The 22,789-nt window shown below is 41.4% G+C and overlaps 1 protein-coding gene across 2 annotated transcripts in view; it reads right to left on the bottom strand.

Moving 5' to 3' along the window:
• The window catches only part of p4htmb (prolyl 4-hydroxylase, transmembrane b), a 71,435-nt gene that overhangs the window by 33,102 nt on the left and 15,544 nt on the right, over nucleotides 1-22,789 (bottom strand). For both annotated transcript variants that reach the window (XM_059943979.1, XM_059943980.1), the window contains exons 3-4: nucleotides 8,030-8,220; nucleotides 6,632-6,728 (exon numbers count right to left, since the gene is read on the bottom strand). In XM_059943979.1, the coding sequence (XP_059799962.1) occupies nucleotides 6,632-6,728; nucleotides 8,030-8,220 (288 nt within the window). The remainder of the gene's footprint in view (nucleotides 1-6,631; nucleotides 6,729-8,029; nucleotides 8,221-22,789) is intronic.

Genomic DNA, 22,789 nt, shown 5'->3' on the forward strand with positions numbered 1-22,789 from the left:
GCTCAGGGCATGTATTCACTAGAACGGAGAAGAATGAGTGGTGACCTCAATGAAACCCATCGAATGTTGAAAGGCCTCGATAGAGTGGATATGGAGAGGATGTTTCCTATCGTGGGAGAGTCTAAGATGACAGGATAGAGGCGTGCCCTTTTAGAACACTGATGAGGAGTAATATCTTCAGCTAGAGAGTGGTGAATCTGTGGAATTCTTTGCCACAGGCAGCTGTGGAGGCCAATTCCTTATGCATATTTAAGGCAGTGGTTGATAGATTCTTGATTAGTCAGACATGAAGGGATGTGGGGAGAAGGCAGGAGATTGGGACTGAGAGGAAAATTGGATCAGCCATGATGAAATGGCAGAGCAGACTTGATGGGTTCAGTGGCCTAATTCGCTCCTATATCTCATGGTCTTATGGACCTTACTTACTGCCCACTACACCACTGGCACTTAGGACAGCAATGAAGTATTGAAATAATCTGGAATTAAATACTGAAATCAGAAATGGTGACTGTGGAACCACCAGGTGATCTTGGGGAAAAAAAACACAGCCCATTTACCATCCAATCCACAATGAGATATCTGTATAAACATACAGAACTCGCACATTTATATAAACATTTATGACATGGAGGAGGCCATTTTGTTTGTGTGGCTTCAAACAGAACTAGCCAAACCTTATCCCATCTTTCAGTACTAGGTCCAGAGCCCTGCAGTACATCATTCCTCATAGAAACATAGAAAATAGGTGTTGGAGTTGGCCATTCAGCCCTTCGAGCCTGCACCGCAATTCAGTATGATCATGGCTGATCATCCAACTCAGAACCCTGTACATGCTTTCTCTCCATTCCCCTTGATCCCTTTAGCCACAAGGGCCATATCTAACTTCCTCTTAAATATAGCCAATGAACCGGCCTCAACCGTTTCCTGTGGCAGAGAATTCCACAGATTCACCACTCTCTGTGTAAAGAAGTTTATCCTCATCTCGGTCCTAAAAGGCTTCCCCTTTATCCTTAAACCGTGACCCCTCATTCTGGACTTCCCCAACATCGGGAACAATCTTCCTGCATCTAGCCTTTAGAATTTTATACATTTCAATAAGATCCCCCCTCAATCTTCTAAATTCCAATGAGTATAAGCCTAGTCAATCCAGTCTTTCTTCATATGAAAGTCCTGCCATCCCAGGAATCAATCTGGTGAACCTTCTCTGTACTCCCTCTATGGCAAGAATGTCTTTCCTCAGATTAGGGGACCAAAACTGCACACAATATTCTAGGTGCGGTCTCACCAAGGCCTTGTACAACTGCAGTAGAACCTCCCTGCTCCTGTACTCAAATCCTTTTGCTATGAATGCCAACATACCATTTGCCTTTTTCACCGCCTGCTGTACCTGCATGCCCACCTTCAATGACTGGTGTATAATGACTCCCAGGTCTCGTTGCATCTCCCCTTTTCCTAATCGGCCACCATTCAGATAATAATGTGTTTTCCTGTTCTTGCAACCAAAGTGGATAACCTCATATTTATCCACATTAAATTGCATCTGCCATGAATTTGCCCACTCACCTAACCTATCCAAGTCACCCTGCATCCTCTTAGCATCCTCCTCACAGCTAACACCGCCGCCCAACTTTGTGTCATCCGCAAACTTGGAGATGTTGCATTTAATTCCCTTGTCTAAATCATTAATGTATATTGTAAACAACTGGGGTCCCAGCACTGAGCCTTGCAGTACCCCATTAGTCACTGTCTGCCATTCTGGAAAGGTCCCGTTTACTCCCACTCTTTGCTTCCTGTCTGCCAACCAATTCTCTATCCACATCAATACCATACCCCCAATACCGTGTGCTTTAAGTTTGCACACTAAACTCCTGTGTGGGACCTTGTCAAAAGCCTTTTTGAAATCTAAATATACCACATCCACTCTACTTACATCTTCAAAAAATTCTGTAAGATTCGTCAGACATGATTTTCCTTTCACAAATCCATGCCGACTTTGTCCGATGATCTCACCTCTTTCCAAATGTGCTGTTATCACATCTTTGATAACCGACTCTAGCATTTTCCCCACCACCGATGTCAGACTAACCGGTCTATAATTCCCCAGTTTCTCTCTCCCTCCTTTTTTAAAAAAGTGGGGTTACATTAGCCACCCTCCAATCCTCAGGAACTAATCCAGAATCTAAAGAGTTTTGAAAAATTATCACTAATGCATCCACTATTTCTTGGGCTACTTCCTTAAGCACTCTGGGATGCAGACCATCTGGCCCTGGGGATTTATCTGCCTTTAATCCCCTCAATTTACCTAACACCACTTCACTACTAACATGTATTTCCCTCAGTTCCTCCATCTCACTAGACCCTCGGTCCCTTATTTTTTCCGGAAGACTATTTATGTTCTCCTTAGTGAAGACAGAACCAAAGTAGTTACTCAATTGGTCTGCCATGTCTTTGTTCACATTCTGACTGTAAAGGATCTACATTTGTCTTGACCAATCTTTCTTTTCACGGATCTATAAAAGCTTTTATGGTCAGTTTTTATGTTCCCTGCCAGCTTTCTCTCATAATCTTTTTTCCCTTTCCTAATTAAACCCTTTGTCCTCCTCTGCTGGTCTCTGAATTTCTCCCAGTCCTCAGGTGTGCCGCCTTTTTTTGCTAATTTATATGTTTCTTCTTTGGACTTGATACTATCCCTAATTTCCCTTGTCAGCCACGGGTGCACTACCTTCCCTGGTTTATTCTTTTGTCAAACTGGGATGAACAATTGTTGTAGTTCATCCATGCGATCTTTAAATGCTTGCCATTGCATATCCACCGTCAACCCTTTAAGTATCATTTGCCAGTCTATCTTAGCTAATTCACGTCTCATACCTTCAAAGTTACCCTTCTTTAAATTCAGAACCTTTGCTTCTGAATTAACTACGTCAATCTCCATCTTAATGAAGAATTCCACCATATTATGGTCACTCTTACCCAAGGGTCCTCGCACGAAAAGATTGCTAACTAACCCTTCCTCATTGCTCAATACCCAATCTAGAATGGCCTGCTCTCTAGTTGGTTCCTCGACATGTTGGTTCGGAAAACCATCCCGCATACATTCCAAGAAATCCTCTTCCTCAGCACCCTTACCAATTTGGTTCACCCAATCTATACGTAGATTGAAGTCACCCATTATAACTATTGTTCCTTTATTGCACGCATTTCTAATTTCCTGTTTAATGCCATCCCCAACCTCACTACTACTGTTAGGTGGCCTGTACACAACTCCCACCAGCGTTTTCTGCCCCTTAGTGTTATGCAGCTCTACCCATATCGATTCCACATCCTCCAGGCTAATGTCCTTCCTTTCTATTGTGTTAATCTCCTCTCTAACCAGCAATGCTACCCCACCTCCTTTACTTTCCTGTCTATCCCCCCTGAATACAGAATATCCCTGGATGTTGAGCTCCCATCCTTGGTCACCCTGGAGCCATGTCTCTGAGATCCCAACTATATCATATTCATTAATAACTATCTGCACATTCAATTCATCCACCTTGTTACGAATGCTCCTCGCATTGACACACAAAGCCTTCAGGCTTGTTTTTACAACACTCTTAGCCCTTACACAATTATTTTGAAAAGTGGCCCTTTTTGCTTTTTGCCCTGGATTTGCCTGCCTGCCACTTTTACTTTTCACCTTACTACTTTTTGCTTCTACCCTCATTTTACACCCCTCTGTCTCTCTGCACTTGTTCCCAACCCCCTGCCACATTAGTTTAAAGCCTCCTGAACAGCAGTAGCAAATGCTCCCCCTAGGACATTGGTTCCAGTCCAGCCCAGGTGCAGACCATCCTGTTTATACCAGTCCCACTTCCCCCAGAACTGGTTCCAATGTCCCAGAAATCTGAATCCCTCCCCCTTGCACCATTTTTCAAGCCACGTATTCATCCAAAATATCCTCCTATTTCTACTCTGACTAGCACGTGGCACTGGTAGTAATCCAGAGATTATTACCTTGTGGTCCTACTTTTTAGTTTATCTCCTAACTCCCTAAATTCACCTTGTAGGACCTCATTCTGTTTTTTACCTATATCGTTGGTACCTATGTGCACCACGACCACTGGCTGTTCACCCTCCTAATCCAGAATGTCCTGCAGCTGCTCAGAGACATCCTTGACCCTTGCACCAGGGAGGCAACATACCATCCTGGAGTCTCATTTGTGGCCGCAGAAATGCCTATCTATTCCCCTTCCAATCGAATCCCTTATCACTATAGCTCTACCACTCCTTTTCCTTCCCCCCTGTGCCGCAGAGCCACCCATGGTGCAATGAACTCGGCTGCTGCTGCCTTCCCCTGATGAGACATCTCCCCCAACAGTATCCAAAACAGCATATCTGTTTAGGAGGGAGATGACCTCAGGGGACTCCTGCACTACCTGCCTACTGCTACGCTATCTAGTGGCCACCCCTTCCCTTTCTGCCTGTGTAGCCTTTACCTGCGGTGTGGCCAACTCACTGAACGTGCTGTTCACGACTTTCTCAGCATTGCGGATGCTCCAGTATGAATCCAATCGCAGCTCCAGACGCTCAATGCGGTCTGCCAGAACTATCTCCAAGCACTATTTCAGTCATACGGTAATACAGCACATAATTCAGTAAACTTGTCAAAAAATAGCTGTCTAAGTTAGTCTGATTTGTCAGTGTTTGTAGGTTTCTGCTATGTCACTCTTTCAGACAGTGACCTCTAGACTCATACCAATCACTGGGTGAAATATATTTTTCTCATTACCCTCTCTAATCCTTTTCTACTAATTACTTCAGATATATGCCCATGCTTTATGACCTCTTTTTCTAAGGGAAGGAGATCCTATATATTCACATGTTCGGAGCTCCTCGTAAATTTTCTGTAGGTAAGTTTCACTTTTACAGGTGTTTGGAGTCTTCTTCTTCATGTGTCCTTAGCTCCCAGTGGAACATAAGCCATTAATGATGTCCTGTCCTCATCATCCAAAGTGGCTGGTATGGTTGGAATTCATCAATGTTCCTGTAATCCACTCAATCCAATGAACAGGGGATTGGCCTAGTACAGCTTTACCAGAGCCTTGTCGGCCAGCCCTACCCCTATCTCACGATAAGGTTGGACATGGAGAGGCAGGAGTTAGGAGTGAGACGTATAAGAGGTAAAGTCTCATTGCTTGCTAGTTTCACTTTATAGGAGTCCTAAGTCATAAACCCACATGCATGTCTAAATAATACAAATGATGAAGTGGCCTAGAAATTCACACAATTCAAAGGGCAACTGGATATCTATATCCTCTGAGAAAATAATTTTTAAAAGTTACTTAAGGTGATGTGGAGAAAGTTAGCAAGTTAACTCAAAGAATGTAGTGATGTAGTGTTTGCTTGCACAATTTATGGCTCTTATCACGTTTAGTGAAGATTAACCGAGAGTAGGTGGGTGTGTCAGGCTCCCTTTCTGTAAGAAGAATAGTGAGCTAGTTGAGTTGGTACACCAAGTTATAACCACTGATGCTGTTGTTCAAAAACTGAACAGATTCGTTGAATTTAATAATTTGCCATGGTTGAATTTAACCTAATAATTTCAAAGTGTTAGCTTAGGACTTTAATCATGATAATGTTACATTCCTTAGTAGTTGGTCATTATTGATGTCCAAATCTAGATTGAAAGGCCACTTAAGTGCCCAAGGCTTCACGTTCATGTTCAAATTCCTGTTAGGATATCTTCCTGAGCTGCTTATTCCTCTCTTGAAACTCATTGGGTGAATTAAGACAAATGGAAATCAGCAGAATCCAGCTATCCAAATTAAGGATGTTTAGTCTGTGGTTTTCAGTTGCGTCCTGGCTAAGTCTGCTGAAGTGACAGAGATTTCCTAGTAGGTACATGCAAAAATTCTGTGGAGCAGAGTTCCTCACAACCCAGTCTATGCCATGTTAGGACCATGGGTCTTAATCCCATCTAATGAAATCACCAATTTTTAATGCACTTGTAAAAACTGGAAACAACTATATTATTTCACAGAATGAGAGATGAAAATGACACAGCAAGAAACTGCAGCGAGCTGTTGACACAGCTCAGCACATCATGGAAACCAACCTCCCCTCCGTGGACTCTATCTATAATTCTCACTACATCAGTAAAGCAGCCAACATAATTAAAGACCCCTCCCTATTCAGACATTTCCTCTTACCTCCCTGCTATCAGCACATCATATAAAAGTCTGAAAGCAAGTAGCAGCAGGTTCAAGGTCATCCTATCCCACTGTTAAGACTACAGGACAGTTCCCCAGTACAATAAGATATATCCTTGACCTCGTCATGGCCTTGCAACTTATTGTCTGCCTGCACTGCACTTCCTTTGCGACTGTAATAATTTATTCTTCATTCTGTTGTTGTTTTCCCTTGTACTATCTCAGTGATGAGAAGTGTCAAAATGATCTACATGGATGGCGTGCAAAACAGTTTTTCACTGTACCTCAAGACGTGTGACCAATAAACCAATTATTATTAAAAACTCATCTTCCTCCAAGTAAAATCAACATCTCCTTATGCACAATGAAAATTCCATATAATTTTCAGTAATATTAAGCTTCCCCTTCTTATCCATTGTTTTGCAGGTGTAAGACATTCTCACCATTCCCATCAGGGTCAGCCTTAAGTCCTGTGTAGATCTCTCGAATATTTTCAGGAGTAATCCAGACACCATCACCAAAACGTGTATGAGTCAAAACCTGTAAGTAAAAAAACCTTTGTTCAAAAACAAATCTTTCATGTTATTCAATACTAAATAACAGTACTTTCTAGAAGATAAGCAGGATGGGATTGCTGTAAACACAACAGCAACAGCCACTACGGCAGTGTAGCTGTTTGTGCAAAACTTACAGCTCAGGGTGTCAGAGTTCAGAGTTCAATTTCACCGTCGTCTATAAGGAGTCTGTACGTTCTTCCCATGAACATATGGGTTGTCTCCGGGTGCTCCGGTTTCCTCCCACATTTCAAAGACATACTGATTAGCAGGTTAATGGGTCATTGTAAATTGTCCTGTGATTAGGTTATGCTTAAGTAAGTGGCTGTAGGGCGGACCAGAAGGGCCTGTTCTATGCTGTGTCTCTAAATAAAATAAAAATTAAATATTTTTTGGCTGTAATATCTGAAATTATTAGATAATATTTACAAACAGTCAGATATCTTCTTGTCAGTAGTCAGTAAAGAGCAGAATCGATTCACACAATAAAAGTGGCTAAGATTGGCTTCATTTTCCCTTGTACTACCTCAATGCCTCAATGTGATAAAGTGACTGAATGGACAGCATACAAAACAAAATTTTTCACTGCACCTTGGTTCATGTGACAATCATAAGCCAATTAACTTTGCCACAGTGCTACCCAATGCTCCTCTTCCTTCATGTCTCCCTTTTATTCTATGAAATCCTCAGCACATGAAAAATTCAGTGCACTTTCACATGGTATTACAAATTCTATAAGGAGAGATTGGAGAGATTGGGCTTGTACACACTGGAATTGAGGAGATTGAGAGGGGATCTGATTGAAACGTTTAAGATAATTAAAGGATTTGATAGGATTGAGGCAGGAAATATGTTCCAGATGTTGGGAGAGTCCAGTACCAGAGGGCATGGATTGAGAATAAGAGGTCAGTTATTTAAAACAGAGTTGAGGAAGAGCTTCTTCTCCCAGAGAGTTGTGCAGGTGTGGAATGCACTACCTCGGAAGACGGTGGAGGCCAATTCTCTGGATGCTTTCAAGAAGGAGCTAGATAGATATCTGATGAATAGGGGAATCAAGGGATATGGGGACAAGGCAGGGACTGGGTATTGATAGTGAATGATCAGCCATGATCTCAGAATGGCGGTGCAGACTCAAGGGGTCGAATGGTCTACTTCTGCACCTATTGTCTATTGTCTATTGTAATGAAAAAATCAAAAAATCAACCTGATAAATAGGGAGTGTTGCAATTCTTTCTTAACGGTAAGAACCATAATTCATAGAAAATCCTCTGATACCAAACAAAGTACCTCTTTCATCTGCAGCTGTCCATCTTGGTTATAATCAAGTAGGTTGAAGATTTCCTCCTTACTAATGTCCATCTCATCAATGGCTTCTTGTTGAAGGTCAGATGGCATAATCTGGCTTTCCTGAAGTCCCTTTAATTTTGCTAGGTGGATAACCAGTTTACATTCTTCCTCTGAAAGGAAATTTGCAATCTCTGAAGGATAAGAAATAGTAATAAATACTTTTCATGATTCAATAACTCAACCTTACAATAAGCAAAATAAAACAAAGCAAGCGAAACTTATGCTTGATCATACATCAAAATCTTTAGTTCAAATCCTACTTCAGACATTTCAATCCATCGTTAAGTATAACATTGAGCCCACTGCAACAATGACTGCACTTGGCTGTGAAACACCTTGGCGATATCCAAGATTATGAAAAGTGATATATTAACAGGCAAATTCTATGCTTTCTATTGTTCTTTTATAAAACCCCAATTTCCTCACGTTTACAGTTATTTACTAGCACTCAACATTCTTAGGGAACAGTGTAATAGCTAAATTGGTAGCTCTCTCGTCAGTCACTCCAGAGGCACAGAAATCTGGGGCAACACTATAGTGAAGGTCCAAGAAAAAGCTGGACAAAAGGAGGCTCTGTTTTGTGATTCACACCTCATATCAACCCGCCCATCCAACTTCTCAAACACATAAAAGTTTTTATGACACAATTTTCAAGAAGAACTGTTAAATTATTCCTTGTCCTGAACAATATTTATCCTTTCATTATCTTTTTCAATACTTATCCTTTTGTTTCATCCACATGGATCTAGAGCTATAATTAGTCACCAAAATGAATTAAATAACTTTTAATTGGTTTATTTCTATTGAGATACGACACTGAATAGGCCTTTCTGACCCATCCAGCCAGGCTGCCCAGCAATCTCCTGATTTAACCCTAGCTTAGTCACAGGACAACTTACAATGATCAATTAACCTATCAACAGGTACGTCTTTAGACTGTAGGAGGAAACTGGAGCACCCAGAGGAAACCATGCGGTCATAGGGAGAAGGTAAAAACTCTTTACAGACAGCAACAGGATTATTGCTACTTATGGGACTCTGTCTTGCATAAATTGACCATTTAATTTCCTACATTACAACAGAAACTATATTTCAAAGAGACTTCATAACAAGTAGTGCTTTGGGGATTACCTTAGAAATGTATTAAATAAATAAATTTTATGTATTGCACTGACTACTGCTGTTGCAAAAAAAAATTCATGACATATGTGAGCAATGATAAGCTTGATTCTGATACGGGTCTCTATTGTGGACTGACAGTTCAAAGGGGGCAGGAAGAGGGAAATCATGTTTGGAAAAAGGGGGACAGAGAGGAGAGGGAGCAGGAAGCATCAGAGAGACATTCTGTAATGATCAACATATTATAGGAATCAAATGACCTTCCCTGGTGTCTCAGGGCTAGGTGTGTCTGAACCCACACCCAACCAACACCCAACCCCCACCATCCCTGGCACTCATTCCCTGCCACCCGTCCCACACCCCTCCCATGGTGCTCCACCTTCACCATTTCCAACATCCTTGTGACTTGTGATGTGCACCAGCTGCTCGTATGACCATCCACCACCTGCTCCCACGGTTTAACGTGGCCCTGGTCTGGGAAGTAGGGGTGGGAGGGGGGGGGCTAACTAAGTACCATTGATGCATTGCATAATAAAGCACAAAAACAGGCTCTTTGGCCCAACTCATCCATGCTAACCCAGCTGCCCACATTTGGCCCATATCCCTCTAAACCTTTCCTATCCAACTATCTTTCCAAATGTCCACCTTGGACATTGTCTCTTCTCTCCCCTCCTTTGGGCAGAGGATACAAAATTTGAAAGAATGTACTGCCAGGCTCAAGGACAGCTTGGACCTTAAGACACAGAAGCAGAATTAGGCCATTCAGCCTACCAAACAGCATCATCTACCCTGCTTTTATAAGACTATTGGATGATTCCCTGGTATGATGAAATGGACTCTTGTTCTCAGAATATACAGTAATAAAGTCTTAGACACAAATATATAGCTAGGATACCAAAGACTTTTGAACAGTACTGGAGTAATTGTATATATTGCCCTGTGCCGCTGTGTTAAAAAAACAAATTTCATGACTTGTGAGTGATGATAAACCTGATTCTGGTAAGTGCTGCACTTTGACCAAGGGTGACCTGAAAGCCAGCAGGGGGAAGGATCACCTCACACCTCCTTTGGTAGAGATGTATCACCAACCTGCCACCCATAGATTTACATTAAATGGGTTTATTATTGTCAAATGTATCAAGGTATAGTGAAAAATGTTTTGCAAGTCATCAATACAATTGTTTCATCACATCAGGGCATTGAGATAGTCCAGGGAAATCAATAACAAGTGCCAAAGAAAGTACAGAGAAAGTACGGGGAAAGTGCAGTGCAGGCAGACAATAAGGTGCAAGACCATAATGTGGTAGATTGTGAGGTCGAGTCCACCTTATAGTACTAGGGGATGGTTTGATAGTCTTGAAAGATAGGTGTCCTTGAACCCGGCGGTAGATCCTTGCAGGCTTTTGTATCTTCTTCGCCCATGGGAGAGGGTCTAGGGTGGGGAGGGGTCTTTGATTGTGTTAGCTACTTTACCAATCAGTCAGAAGTATAGACATTGCTTTGTAGAGTCTTGTACAATTTATGCACTGTGTGTTGTCTATATCTACCTGCCTATGATGCTGCAGAAAGTCATTTTCCCACTGTACCTGTACCTCATGGTATCTGTGCACATGAATATAGTCCATTTGATACTTGACAATGCTGCACAAACAGGTATGGAGCTTGATGGAGTGTCAGTGAAGAAAGCAGCTGAGAGTGGTGACAGTGCAGAGCCAACCTCCCCCTCAGAGAAGTGGACAGAGTGTTCAATTTCAAGCTCCTGGATGTCAATATCTCTGTTGATCTATTCTGGGCCCAATATACTAATGCATCTACCAAGAAGGCACAACAGCAGCCATGGTTCATTGGGAGTTTGAGCAGTCACCAAAGACCCTGGCAAGTTTCTACAGATGTGCCATAGTCAGCATTATAACAGGCTGAATCACCGTCTGGCATGGCGGAGGGGGCTAGAGCTACTGCACAAGATCAAAATAAGCTGCAGAGAGATATAGACATAGCTCCATCATGGGCACTAGCCTCCGTAGTGTCCAAGACATCAAGAAGTGACCCCTACCACCAAGGTCATGCCCTCTTCTCATTGCTACCATCAGGGAGGTGTTACAGAAGCCAGAAGGCACACACTAAACGATTCAGGAACAGCTTCTTCCCCTCTGCCATCTGATTTCTGAACGGACGTTGAACCCATGAACACTACCTCACTACTTGTTTTATTTATATTTTGCGCTACTTATTTAATGTAACGTGCCTGTGTAATTTACAGTTTTTATATTGTAATATATTGCATTTCACTGCTGCCTTGAAAACAACAAATTTCAAGACATATACCGGTGATACTACACCCGATTTAGATTCATTCTATTTTTTTAATTGGCAGAATTACTTTTTCAAGCGCTAATTTTTTTTTAAATTTCCGAATTTTCAGGGAGCTGCTCGTTTGTTCGATAGTCGAACAACGGGGAAGAGCTGTATAATTACCGTCGACAATAGCATGACCACGGACAGTTTTCCCCAAATGCCTACGCCGTTTTTTTAAAAAATCTTGGCATAGTTCGCTCGGTTAGAAACACAAGATATGCTGGAATTCCAGCGTAAGGCGCACAAACTGGTGGAGGAACTCGGGCAGCATCTGTGGCGGGGGTTCCCAGCCTGGGATCCACGTATTTCCTGGTTAGTGATAGGGGTCCATGCACTTAAGAAGGATGGGAATCTGTAATCTATGGAAAGGAATAAACAATCGACATTTCGGGCGAAAACTCTGATGGTGAGATGGCTTTCCTGAGATCGTACCTCGACCTCGTGTATTTTACCCGATCGCCAGACCTGAGCCCCATCGATATGGCCTAGAGTGTAGAACGCATCTCCTGGTTCATCTAGGACGTCTAGTTGATAGCAACCAGAAGCCCCAGGATGAACAAATAAAGCCCAATGATAACAAATAAACCTTCATTACAGAAAGCGGATTGTACGCAACCAGGCATAGTTCAATTTAAGCTTGTATTCGTCCCTCTCAAAATTTCACCAGAGTGCGGCATGACTTTTTTTGTTTTGTATTTTCGTTTTGAACTTGTTTCCCTGACTTTAAATTTACCCTCCATCAAGACGATGAAATTCAAAGCGATGTTAAATTCTCGGGGATTGAGTTCGTTTTGTGAAAAGCATTGTCAAAACATATTCAATAGTACATTTTCAGTAAAGGCAAAACGTTCAACGCTAAGTATTGAACGAAATACTCCCGGGTACATGCATCCACGAGAGAATCAGGACACTATTCAAATATCACGGGTCTGCAATGTAATGTATAAATATTCTTTATTAGCTTTTAATTAGCTTTAATTGGCTTTCCCCTAACTATCTCTAATAGTTGGGGGGGGGAAAACAAGTTACAAAATCCACATTATCTGCAGGAAGTTAAGCATATGCTTTCGTATATCTTGAAACCAAATTTATGATCATCAGTGGAGAATCACAATAGCTACTCGAGTCTCATTCTCCTTCAAACAGTATAAACAAGCTTCAAATTCTGCAAGTTATTTTAGCTGGACGTTATGTTGATATTATTTACCAAAACAAAACGTTCCTTTTAATTGCAGAATTGATCTTTAATTGAATTGCACCGAACGTCAGTAAGACCAAAGAGCTGATCGTGGACTTCAGAAAGGGTAAGATGGGGGAACACACGCCAATCCTCATAGAGGGATCAGAAGTGGAAAGAGTGAGCAATTCCAAGTTCCTGGGAGGCAACATTTCTGAGGATCTATCCTGCTACAGAGAAGGCACGCCGACGGCTATATTTTATTAGGAGTTTAAGCAGATTTGGTACGTCACCAAAAACACTCGAAAATTTATACTGATGTACCGCGGGGAGCATTCTAACTGGCTGCATCATTGTCTGGTATTGGGGGTGTGGGGTGGCTACTGCACAGGATCGAAGTAAACTGCAGAGAGTTCTAAACTTAGTTCCATTATGGGCTCCAGCCTTCGTAGTATCCAGAACTTCTTCAAGGAACGATGCCTCAAAAAGGTGGCATCCATCATTAAGGACCCCCATCACCCAGGACATGCCCTCTTCTCATTGCTACCATCAGGAAGGAGATACTGGAGCCTGAAGGCACACACGCAATGATTCAGGAATAGTTTCTTCCCTTCTGTCATCCGATACCTGAATGGACATTGAGCCCAAGAATGCTACCTCACTACTTTTGTTTTAATTTCAATTTTTACACTACTTATTTATTTTAACTATTGCATATTTACTTTAATTTACAGTGTTTTCTCTATTACTCTATTGTACCGTTTCCGCAAAGTCAACAAATTTCACGACTTATGCCGGTGATATTAAACGTGATTTTGAATTCCTCCAGGGAAAAAAAATGAATCTGTGGTCGCATTGAAACATTTAATAATTTGCAATTTGTTGATATTTTATTAGGAGTATAATATGTTTAATTTTCTGCGGTCTCCGAACAGTTCCCAAGTAAATCCGAATACAACCTGCATCACTAAGCGTCCTTCTTTCAAAATTCTGAAATGGCCACTGTTGTCAAAAATGACACCTGCGCCTGCTTGAAAGAACCCCGAGCAGAAAGTATGATGCAAACTCGAGGAAATCTGCAGATGCTGGAAATTCAAACAATACACACAAAATGCTGGTGGAACACAGCAGACCAGGCAGCATCTATAAGGAGGAGCACCGTCGACGTTTCGGGCCGAGACCCTTCGTCAGAAAGTATGATGAATGGGTTTACCCAGAAAATCTGCAACATTAACTATGATCAGGTTCGAACGTGTTACAAAATAAGCAAGTACTCCCAACACAGTTGTAACATTTCCCGCTCATATAATTATCGGGAAGTGTGTGAAGGCAGAACAGTATGCGATTGCCCCTAAACGATGAATAAAAACGGAGTTAACTGGAAACCTAGTACAATGACAGCCCCCACCTGCTCATATTAAGGTCACCTGCTGCTCCCAGCTTGTCTCCGCCACAGTAAACACCAAACAATTGGTAAATAAAACTACAGCATTGTGTTTGTTCGGCCTAATGAGCAGGGATTAGGCAGAGAACCTTTCCTATAAATGGCCCGATCACGGTTCAGAACGCTTGGCCAGAATACCCAGATCTCTCCAGCTGTTGTTTCGACCCAAGACTCAGAGAGAGACGAGGGGTCTTCGCCATGGGTGGCAAGTTGCCGAGTTTGTCGTTGGTCGTGACCTCTCTACTGTTCGTGATTTCTCATGGGTCGGTTGTAAGCCTGGGCATCTCCACCCGATGCGTGCCTATTCCCAAGGCGATGACCCTCTGCCACGACATTGGCTATTCGGAGATGAGGATCCCCAACATCCTGGAGCATGAAACGGTGGCCGAGGTGATCCAGCAGTCATCCAGCTGGTTACCCTTACTGGCCAGAGAATGTCATCCAGATGCCAGGATCTTCGTTTGTTCTCTTATAGCGCCCGTGTGCCTGGACAGGTAAGGAGCGGCTGAAGCGACTGACTTTGGGGGAGGAACAGAGCTGATTCTTCCGAGGGCTACAAGATACTCAAAACTAAAACAAAGTGGGGAAAAAAGAACTTTAGATGCTAAACATCTGAAATGCTGGAAATACCCAGCAGATCTGACAGCTTCTGTTAAATCTTGAGTGTGTGTGTGGGGGGGGGGAGGGGGGGGAGGAAGGTGATTTAAGTACTACAAGGTAAAAGTAGGAGAACGAGGTTGAGAAAAACAGCCATGATTGAATAGCAGAACAGACTCAAAGGGCCAAACGGCCCAATTCTTCTCCTAAATCTTATTGTCCTAAGATAACCTTGTGCAAGTGCCTGGTAAAGTTAGAACACACTGAAATCAAATGTCATCAAATGATAGATGGGAACAGGCAGGTGAAAGTTATCTTGTGAAATTTTTGAGTTCTATCCAGTCTTAAGATTTCAAAGTAACCAATGTTGCTACAGGGTAAGAGTGAATAGTTAAAATAACGGCTGATGAAAACTTCCATGGGTCTAGATTCAAAATGAGAAGTAGTTAAGATTAACACACAAAAAATGCTGTTCTACATGTTTCTTTAAGTTCACAGAATATTTTCTGAATGTCTGCTTTACGAATTTTGAGGAAGTGGGTAAATGCATGGCAGCTGCATTCTAATGTGGATAAATGTGATATTATCCACCTTTGGTCACAAGGTCAGGAAGGCAGATTACTACCAAATGACCACAGGTTGGGAAAAGGTGTCAGTGGAAAGGGAGTTAAGTGTTCTGCAATAGTTGCAGGTGGGATGGGTCGGTAGAAAGCAAATAGAACAGTACCTTATAAAAGTATTAGGCACATATAGCCAGGGTGCCCAAGACTTTTGCACAATACTGTATTTGTCAATGTGGAGCAGAGAGCGAGTTTCAGAGAGTGGGAGATTTAGTGGGAGCAAAGGATATTAGGAATGGTGAGAATGGAGCAGCGTGGGAAGAGTATGGGACAGGTGGCAGTAAAGGAGTGCCAGGGGCAGGGGGTAGGGTTAGTGCGGGTGCAGACGCACCCAGCCCTGAGACACCATGCAAGGTAAGCAGTTGGTTTATTGATCATTACTGAATGTCTCTGGTGCTTTCTGCTCCCTTCTCCTTTTCCCAACCATGATTCTCCACTTCCTGCTCCCTTCTGACTCAGTCCACAATAGAGATCAACATCAGAATCAGCTTTATCATCATTCCAATAGATCATGAAATTTTTTGCTGCAGCATTACAGTGCTATACATAAAATTATCACAGTATTGTGCAAAAGTCTTAGGCACCCTTCAGGATCCTGTACCCCCTTCCTCATGGTAACTATGAGAACAGTGCATCTCCTGGGTGTTTGGGTTCTATAATGATGGACACCTCTTTTCTGAGGCACTGCACCTTGAATATGACTTGGATACTACGGAGGCTGGTGCCTATGATGGAGCTGACTAATTTTACAATTCTCTGCAACTTACATCGATCCGGTGCAATAACAACCCTCCCACCCCCTTCCATACCAGGCCATTCATGGACCATTCAGAAATCTGTTCTTAAAACTTTGATACACTTATCAAAAAAAGAAGATGCATTTCATAAGAATAAGAACATTTCCTGTGGAGGGAGTACAGGGAAAAAAATCACAAGACTGATTTCTGGAATGGCAGGATGGACGTACGAAGAGACATTGGATCAATTAGGCTTACATTCATTAGCATTTAAAATAGAGCTACATCATAGTGTCTAGGACTGGACTGATTAAATGCAGGCTACTGGTGGAAGAGTTTCAGTTTGAAAGGTAAGCAACACAGGACAGATGAGGAAAAGTTTATTCACCCAATGGATGCTGAACCCTGTGGGATTCTCCACCATAGAAAGCAGCTGTGTTAAAAATCATTACATATATTTAATGAATTGGGTATTATTCATCAGGCAAATAGTATTAAAAGAGAGAGGAGGAGAAAGCAAAAACAAGGTAGAGAATTTGCATCATCAGCCATGATCATATTGAATTGTAGGGCAGATTCAAACAACCAAATGGCTGACTACTGCTCCTGCTTCAATGCCTCCATTGAATATTCACATTTTGCATTGTTTTCCGTTACTGGGTCAGAGAGAGATACAACATGGAAACAGCCTCTTCACCTCACTGAGTGCATGCTGACCACCAATCAGACATTAATCCCATTGCTCCCTACATCTTATCCACTACCACCCCCCCCCCCATTTCTACCATTCACCTACCTACACACTAGGCTGACCTACATGTCTTTAGGATGTGGGAGGAAGCAAGAGCCACCAGAGAAAATGCACACGGTCATAAGACATGCAAACTCCACAAAGATAGCATCTAACATGAGCATTGTACCCAAGTCCCTGGCGCTGAGAGGCACCTGCTTTTAATTTTTACTAGTTGCACTACTGTTCCGCCCAGTTAGGCAAATGACTATTTCCAGCTGATTTTTAAGCATTCACCAAATAGGTTTATTTAGAATTATTTTGCCCATCCTCAACATCCTTATTCCAATCGCTTAAAGTCATAAAAACAGCACAAAAACAGGCCCTTTGGCCCATCTAATCTATGCTGAACTGTTAATCTGCCTAATCCCATCAACCTGCACCCTGACCACAGCCCTCCATACTCCTCCCATCCATGTACCTATCCAAATTTCTCTAAAATGGTGAAATCAAACCCACATCCATCACTTCTGCTAGCAGCTCGTTCCACACTTTCACCTCCCTCTGAGTGAAGAAGTTGCCCCTCATGTTCCTCTTAAACTTTTCACCTTTCACCCTTAACCCATGACCTCTAGTTCTCATCTCACCTCTGGTAGACTCATCTATGGTAATGTCTCCTCACACATCTACCTGTAACCCAAGCTAGTTTAGTACCAACTCACCAGGGACTCGTTGATTTTTATAAATGTATTTTAGTGTCTACAATACACTTACTCTCATTGATTCCTGTAACATGAGTTGCATTTACAATGGTTAGCTGGTTTACATGCATTCAGATGCATCAGCTGCTTTATCCTGAATATCTGACCTAATTCTCTGTTTTGATTAATCATTGATTTGTTCTGTTAAGTCAATATGACCATGGCCATTCAATCTAAGCATTTGCCTGGCATAAATATTTGGCATGAAGCTCTGAACAGAACAGTTTCCCTTACAAGGTTCAATATTAAATTTCATTGATTGGCTGCTGAGTTTGGGACAGGTTACAGAAATTACTGCTGCAGAAATGGAAATATCTTTTAGAAAACTAAACCTACCTCTCTTGGGTTTACAGTAGGCTCCACTGGCATTAAGTTCAGTTACACAAATCACTCCCAGTTTTCATTCAGGCTGAATGGAACATTTTTTTTTTAAATATCTTCATGTTAAAACTGTCTATCACATTGCATATCCAGTCCAGCACAAAACAATGCTCACTTGCATCTCCTCACTAAAAACCTAACCCTTTCCCACAATTTCTTTGCTTGAACTCTCTCCTCCACTCTTCCAAAAAAAAAGCTTACTTACCTAGAGGGTGGTGAACAAATCTACAAAGTATACCGATTTGATCACTGATCTTGCACACCGCCTAACAGCACCTTTCACTTTAGTCTATAAAGTTCCCACAAAGACAAAGATTTGCATCAAAGACCAAACTTTCAGCCACTCCATCCTGTTTTTGAAACACTCTTCCTAGCTCACAATGCTTCATCATCACTCTTCTTCAAGCCACATTGATGATAAGAAATTTGCCAATAATACCCACTGGGTACCCACTAAGTGAAATACCTTGCTTGGTTTATTGTACTTGTTAAGAATTATACTTGAAATGGGATTAGTAAGAAATCTAGTATGGTCAAGAATGATACCGTTTTGTACCCCTTCCCCTATCTTCTTATTCTGGCTCTGCTCCCTTCCTCTCTAGTCCTGATGAAGGATCTCAGCCCAAAATATTAAGTGTTTATTCCACTCCATTGATGCTGTCTGACTTCCTGAGCAAGTCCCAGGCGATAAAGTCTCAACTCATAGGCTGACCTCCTCATCCCTGAATCACCCTGGTAAACCTCCTCTGCACCACCCCCATAGCTAGTATATCTTTTCTCAAGTTAGGAGATTAGGACTGCATGCATTACTTCAGGTGCAGCACAACCTCCCTGCCCTTAAATTCAACCTTTCTAGCAATTAAGGCTAACATTACATTTACCTTCTTGATAACCTATGGCACCTACAAACCAGCCTTTTGCCATTCATGTACCAGTACTCCCAAGTCCCTTTGTATAACAGCTTGCTGCAATCTTTCACCATTTAAATAGTCTGATCTTTTATTTTTCCTTCCAAAGTGGTTGGCCTTGCATTTACCAGTTTGTACTCTCTATCTATCATACCCTTGCCCATTCACTTAATCTATCTATATCTCTCTTCAGACGCCACACATAGTCTAAATAATTTGCTTTTGTATTCACTTCAGTGTCATCAGCAAACTTAAATCTGCTACACTTGGTCCCCTCTATCAAATCATTAATGTCTTTTGTGTAGTTGCAGGCCCAGCACCGACCCCTGCAGCACTCCACTCACCACTGACTGCCACCCAGAGAAACACCCATTTATCCCAACTCTCTTCCTTTTATTCTAATACATTACCCTTAACTCCATGCATCCTTATCACATGGTTAAGTCTTTTATGTGGCACCTTATCAAACATCTTCTGGAAACCCAAGTATACACTATCTACCTGTTCCTCTCTATCCACTGTGCTCTTTATATCCTCAAAGAACTCCATTAAGTTTGTCAAACAGGACGTACCCTTCATGATTCCATGTTACCCCTGCCTGATGGAACCACTTCTATCCAGAAGTTTTATTTCTTCCTTAATGATAGTTTCAAGCATTTCCTGACTACAGACATTTAACTGGCCTATCATTATCCACCTTTTGCCTACATTCTTTAAAACAGTGGAGAAACATTCACCATCTTCCAACTAGCCAGGACCTGCCCAGAGTCCAAAGAATTTTAGTAAATTTCTATCAGTACCATGGTATGTATCCCATCATGACCAGGGACCGGCCTACCTTTAGACCCACTTGTTTGCTCATCATTACCTGTTTAATGATGATTGTATTGAGGTCCTCACCTTCCATCACATCCCTCTCTGGCATGCTAGAGATGTCTTCTACCCTGAACACTGACACAAAATATTCACTCAAGGCCTTGGCCATTTTCACATTACCCTTAAGGGGCCTACATTCACTTTCACCACTCTTTTTCTGCTTTATATAGCTGTAAAAGCTTTTATTATGTTTTTATATTTTGTGTGAGCTTACTTTCATAATCTATCTTCCCTTTCATTACTACTTTTTTTAATGGTTCTTTGTTTCTTTTTATAAAGTTTTCCCAATTTTCCTGTTTCCCACTACTCTTCGCAACTTTGTATTTTAGCTTTTAGTATTCTTTCTTTTATTTTCTCATTTATCCAAAGCTGGCTCTCCCCATCCTTATTATCCTTGTTTATAATGTGAACATACATTTGTCCAGCACCACAAAAAATCTCTTTGAAAGTCTTCCTCAACTGTCCCACCATAATGTCTGTGTTCCCAGTATATGCTAGCCAGCTCCTCCCTCATTCCATTGTAGACTTCTTTGTTTATGCATAATACAGTGGTTTTAGATTCAACTCTTGCACACTCCATTTGTACTATAATAATAATAAAGCCACAATAGTAAACACCACTAGAATAGTTTGAAAGTTCGTAGCAATGGAGACATTAATGTGCTTGGCTATGCCTTTACCAGCTTGAGCTAAGGAAAAAAACATAATAATTTTATTCTGTAATTGCGCACCTCACATATGAATTATTTTTCTAATACAAAGAATTCCTTCAGCAGTAATTATCATTTATCAAACCACTAAAATGTTGTTTACAACTGAATAATTGCTCAAGCCTTAATTGGTATTGTGCAGATCTAGTAGATAAACATCCAATTCAGTTGACTGCTGAGTGTATTGTGAGAAGAACAACAGCATATCTGGCAAAGGAGCAGGTATTTCTAATGAAAGAACACATGGAATTCTATGTTTATCTGCATGTATGGATGCCAGAACTGACTGTTCTCTTTAACTTGTAATAATGGTAAGTGTTAATAGACTTATCATTATTACTTTGCAAAATCCAGGTCACTACACCAAGCCTCTAACAGGTGGCTCAATATTCTATATAGTCACTGGAAAACTAACTGGTTTTGCAAATTACAGATAGGTTAACATTTTGAAAAGTTTACATTCGAGGAAGTCTTCCATTACATTTCAGCAACCCACATTATGAGATTCACACATATTTAATTTCAGATCCCTAAAAAATGGGGGTTCCCAATTAATTAAACATAGAGAATTTGCAATTAAGATGAATATAACATTCAATATTAACATTATAACATTGGGTGGCTGGTTGGAGATACATCTCTACCAAAAAAGTTGCTTCTTCCCTCCACTAGTCTGCAGGTGTAGCCTGATTGTGACCCAATCAGGGTCATGTGACACCATGGGAGCAGATGGTAGATGATCATATGAGCAACTGCTGCAGATCACAAGTCCTGGTAATGCGACCACTGACACCAGACAATCGCTGAAGAGGGGTCACCTGTCTTGTAAAGACACTGCTCAGAAGGCAATGGCAAACCACTTCTGGGAGAAAGATTTGCCAAGAACAATCACGGTCAAGAGACCATGATCATCTACATCATACGACACCACATAATAATGATGATGACATTAAAAAGGAATAAAAAGCAATTAGTAAATAATTTGATGCAGCTGCTAAAGAAACTTCTACACTGATAAATTATTTTAAGCAAATGATTACAACGTAGTGTTCCCTAAGGCCATGACCGCATTGACATGAGGTTTATTGATTGCATCACAATGATAGCAAGAGCAGTGAAACATTATCCAAGCTTGGTTAGAGCATTGCTAGGAAAAATATTTCTCTGAGAAAATGAATTAATAACCTGTTAACAAACAGCTTTTACATATCCTAAGAATGAGAGTTAATAGAAGGTCAGTAATATTGAAAAAGAAAAATCATTCACTCATGTTATAAAGAAACTTTTGCTTCACGTTTAATTCACAGAGGATGAAATGTGACTTTTTCCCCCATGTTAAATGCAAGATAAATGAACCAGAAATTGTGACTAGGTACAGTTTACTCAGTGCTGGATCACACAATATTGCATTGCAGTTAAATTGCACAGCACCTACTTAAAACAACACAAGGTTTCTTAGTAATATTACTAATGTTTATTTGTATTTATATTACTTTCTTGTTTGTAGCACTTTGAACTGCATTATTAATGGAACACTTTTCATACAGGTAAAGTTAATATTAATAGTAGGTAGGCTACATCCTTACAATTCCATCAATCCCGACCACAGTGCTGTCGATGTGGAGGCTGTATGTCCTTACTGTCATCCTGGGGATTTGCTTTGGTTCCTCCTGGTTTTCACTCACATCCAAAGAGATATTGGTTAACTGACTACTCAAAATTGTCTCTAGTGAAAGTGGGTTGCAGGAACTGATTGGCATGCAAGAGAGATAAGCTAACAGGGAAAAGTGGGGCAATTGGATTGCTGTAGGCTGGCATAGATGATAGGCTGAATGTTTCCTATGTTGTAGGCAAATGCAGAATATGAAATATTATTTCAAATTTTCTTTAGACCGTAAGATATGGGAGCAGAAATAGGACATTCAGCCCATCAAACTGCACCGCCATTTCATCATGGCTGATCCATTTTCCCTCTCAGCCCTCATAGAAACACAGAAAACATACAGCACAATACAAGCCCTTCAGCCCACAAAGCTGTGCTGAACATGTACCTACCTTAGGGCTACCTAGGCTTTACCCATAGCCCTCTATTTTTCTAAGCTCCATGTAGCCATCTGGGAGTCTCTTAAAAGACCCTATCGTTTCCGCCTCCACCACTGCCACCAGCAACCCATTCCACGCACTCACCACTCTCTACGTTAAAAAAAACTTACCTGACATCTCCTCTGTACCTACTTCCAAGCACCTTAAAACTATGCTCTCTCATGATAGCCATTTCAGTCCTG

This window comes from Hypanus sabinus, chromosome 19, assembly GCF_030144855.1.
Source record: "Hypanus sabinus isolate sHypSab1 chromosome 19, sHypSab1.hap1, whole genome shotgun sequence".
NCBI lineage: Eukaryota > Metazoa > Chordata > Chondrichthyes > Myliobatiformes > Dasyatidae > Hypanus > Hypanus sabinus.